Consider the following 3,388-nt stretch of genomic DNA (forward strand, 5'->3'; position numbering starts at 1 on the left):
TGTTTCCAGAGCTGCTGAACTCTTGGATGGGGAGTTTGCTGGTCTGCCTTAAAGCCTTGTCTCTGATGGGGAAGGAATCCATTCACTGCTTAAATATTCAGTATCTCCAGTGTGGTGCATGATGTCAGGGTGCCAGAAGAAGCAGGAAGAAGGTCTAGGGACTCTACTCAATTGTGGAGTGAGTGAGGCTTGAACCCTTCAGCTCTCCTCACTCAGTTCAGCCACCTCCCTTTTGCAGTTCTGCTGTTGGAATTGATGGAAATGGATTTTTGTAACAGAGCTGTGAAATGTCAGCTCCTTTCATTTGGCTCCTCCTTTAATAGGATCAGCTAATGAAAGGATGGGTGTGCTTGAGCTGTGCCCAGCTGAGGACCTGCCCTAGAAGGTGAGACAAGTTGGCAATGTCTCTTTCTGGGACTGCACTGCTGAGCACTGCTATAAACTCAGAGTGATTCAGCAGAACCCCTCAGCCTGCAAATCTGCATCCTCTGTCACAGGCTGATGTTTCATGTGACAGAGAAATAAGTGAACTCATAATAAAGGAAGGTTCAGTGGCAGGTGAGGGAGGAGAGCTGTGATTTGATAGCCCTGTAGGTCCTGGGGCTGCTCACAACATTGATCTTTGCTTTCTTAACCACAGAGAGGGCTCTGCACTTGCTCAAGCATTTTATAACTGGAAGGAGAAGCAAGCTGAGCTAAACCTGTTGCTCTTGGCCATGACTAGTAGCACCCAGCTGTGTTAGGTGGGAAGCACCTTTAGGATGGTCCAGGTACCTTCTCCATGGGGAAATTCTTTTAGAGAGCAGGCAGAAGGGTGCTGGAGCACATCAGTCACTCCAGTCCTGGTTTTATTGCTTGCTGTGCTTTCACCATCCATTAAAGGGATTTTAGACCAGGAGACAGTATGATCCACAGAAATCACAGGTGTTGGATTATATCGTGTCTCAGAGCTGCTGTCGTGTTGGCTGCTGATAAAGGAAAAAAAATTAATTTTGAAATGCACAGTGTAGGGCAAGAAATTTGTTTCTGGAGGGTTTTTTGGTTCTGACTAACAAATAGTCTAAAACACAGGGCCTGAAGCACAGCCAGAGGATGGTGTGGGTATACTTGTTATAGCTGACTGGAGGAGAAGCAGGGCAGGTGGCTGTGCTGCAGCCTGCAGAAGCTGTGGGTTTGTTGAGCAGGTGCCACTTCTGAGCAGGCTTCACTCATCCCACGGCTCGAATCGTGTTGGCAGTAGCTATTGTGGAGCCAAAGTAGTTCTGGCCAGCCCTTTTCAGGTGAGAGTGATGGTAGAGCTCTGCTGGGCTCTTTGCTGGCAGCCTGTGCAGGCAGCAAGCTTAGCTGCAGTCTGTTGTGATGGAGCTGAAGCTGGGAAAGGCTCCCTTTGCTCTGCAGCCCTTCTGGAAAGGCATGGGAGTGATATGTGGAGCAGCTGGAGGCAATGAGCTCCTGCTGCTTTGGGCTCTGCCAGCCTGGCTCTCCCAGCCCTCCTGGCTGTGCTGGCACAGCTCTGCCTGGGGCAGGCCCCACTCTCCTGATCCCATTGCCTTGGGAGCCTCAGGGCTGCAGGGCACTGGTGTGGGGTGAGCAGAGAGCCAGCAGCAGGCAGGTGGAATGCAAACCAGCCAGAAGAAGGGCTGAGCAGTCTGTCCAGGAATTACCCTGGGCTGTCTTTGCTCCAACTGCCAGTCCTCAAGATGAAACTGAATGAGTTGAGCACCAGCAAACTCCTGAACTCCCACAAGGGCTGCCCAGGGCTCTGGGTGAAAGCCTTGACTAAACAGTTCCCGTGGTTGAAAGAACAGAACTGAGCAAACAAATCCACTTCTCACAGGGTATAAGCCCTTTGAGTGTTGTGCTCAAGTCCTGCTGGAGCAGAGACCTTGATGTTTGAGATAAGGACAGCTCATACCAAGGCATTTGTCATGCTGGCCCTCAGTCAGCTTTGATAATGGACTTGTGGTCTTATTTATTAAAGACTATCGATTGTCCCAGCTGTCAGGAGGCCAGGGCAGCTGCTGCCTTTAACTCTGTTTGGGTTAGCAGCCCTTCCTTGCAGGCCCCCACCATATGTGTGAGCAACGTGCACATTGTGTGCTCCCTGCCAGGCTGCCCCCAGAAGGCTCCTGACAGCATGCCTTCTTTTCTTGGGGACAAAAAAGATTAAAACTTCGTTAAAAAGTAAGGGAGATAATGACAGACCATCGTGTAATTAGACCAACTGTGAATTATCTGGCTGCAAACCTTGAAATTTGACCACAGGTGCCAGATTTTTTTTTTTCAGTATGACACAAAATAAAAACTATTTATAATGTCCTTCAGAATTGTGAGTTAAAGTCATGACAGCTTTAAAGAATTTCTGTTTTGTTGCTGATCTGCCCCTGCCTTTGCTGACTCAAGGCACTACCTGCGCGATGGTCCTGTGGAGCTGTGAGCCAGGCAGATTTTGAAGCAAGTAAACACTAGTCACCTGATACAGTATGGTCTTATTTGACCAGGTGTAGGAGTCTCTGCTTTAGCATCTATTTCAGGTTCTAACTGGGAAGAAAACACTACAGGTCTGTAATAGTGATCTCACCTTCTGAGCTCTCATGTGTTCTATGAAATGCCCCTGCAGAACAAGGACCTGAAGGGTTAGAAGGGGTTAGTGTTGAGGTTTTTTTGTCTCTGAACTTATGACTTGTACACAAAACACTTATATTTGTGTGTAGGACCTTCCCTTGGTAACAAACCTTTTTCCCCTTTTGTGTTTTCAGGACAGTCAGTGTGGAACCGTAATTGACGTCAACATCGAGTGTGCTGTGAAGCTGGTGGGAACCAACTGCATCCTGTACCCTGTCAACAGCAAAGACCTGCAGCATATCTGGGTGAGAACACAGCCAAAATACACTGGAGCCAGGGCCTGGTGGTGTGGAGGGATGCTGCTGCACTTCAAGTCTCTCTTGAGGGCGAAGCATCCATGTTGTGCGAGATGCATCTGCAGTTTGGTTTTATTTTAAAAACCTCCCTAGCAGAAGATGATGCAGCATCTCCTCATCTCCCCATCTGTTCTGTGTTTTTCTGAGACCAAATTTTCTTGAAGAGCTAGACTGACATGAAATTCTGTGAGAACTCCTGCACTGAGTGTGGAAAGCTGGTGTGGCAGCCTGACCAGGGCAGCCCATGGCCATGGCCCAGAGCTGCTGAGCTGTGACACCACTGCTGTTGAAACAGGCTATAAAAATGCTGAGATGAGTCAAGAATGTTTCTGTTGAGCTGGAACAGTCTCAAACATATCTGTTTCTCTCTTTGGGTGGATAGTTGGTTTCCAGAGACCAGGCAGGGTAGGATTTCATCATTGTTTTTCCTCTGAGATAAAGATAATTTTGGAGTGAAGAGCAGGAAT

At 48.3% G+C, this 3,388-nt stretch overlaps 1 protein-coding gene across 1 annotated transcript in view; it reads left to right on the forward strand.

Annotated features, from left to right (window-relative positions):
* UBE2O (ubiquitin conjugating enzyme E2 O) overlaps positions 1–3,388 on the forward strand; it is a 29,160-nt gene that overhangs the window by 2,360 nt on the left and 23,412 nt on the right. The window contains exon 2 of the mRNA XM_031059910.1: positions 2,760–2,870. Within this exon, the coding sequence (XP_030915770.1) occupies positions 2,760–2,870 (111 nt within the window). The remainder of the gene's footprint in view (positions 1–2,759; positions 2,871–3,388) is intronic.

Source organism: Geospiza fortis, unplaced genomic scaffold (genome assembly GCF_000277835.1).
Source record: "Geospiza fortis unplaced genomic scaffold, GeoFor_1.0 scaffold244, whole genome shotgun sequence".
NCBI classification, from domain to species: Eukaryota; Metazoa; Chordata; class Aves; order Passeriformes; family Thraupidae; genus Geospiza; species Geospiza fortis.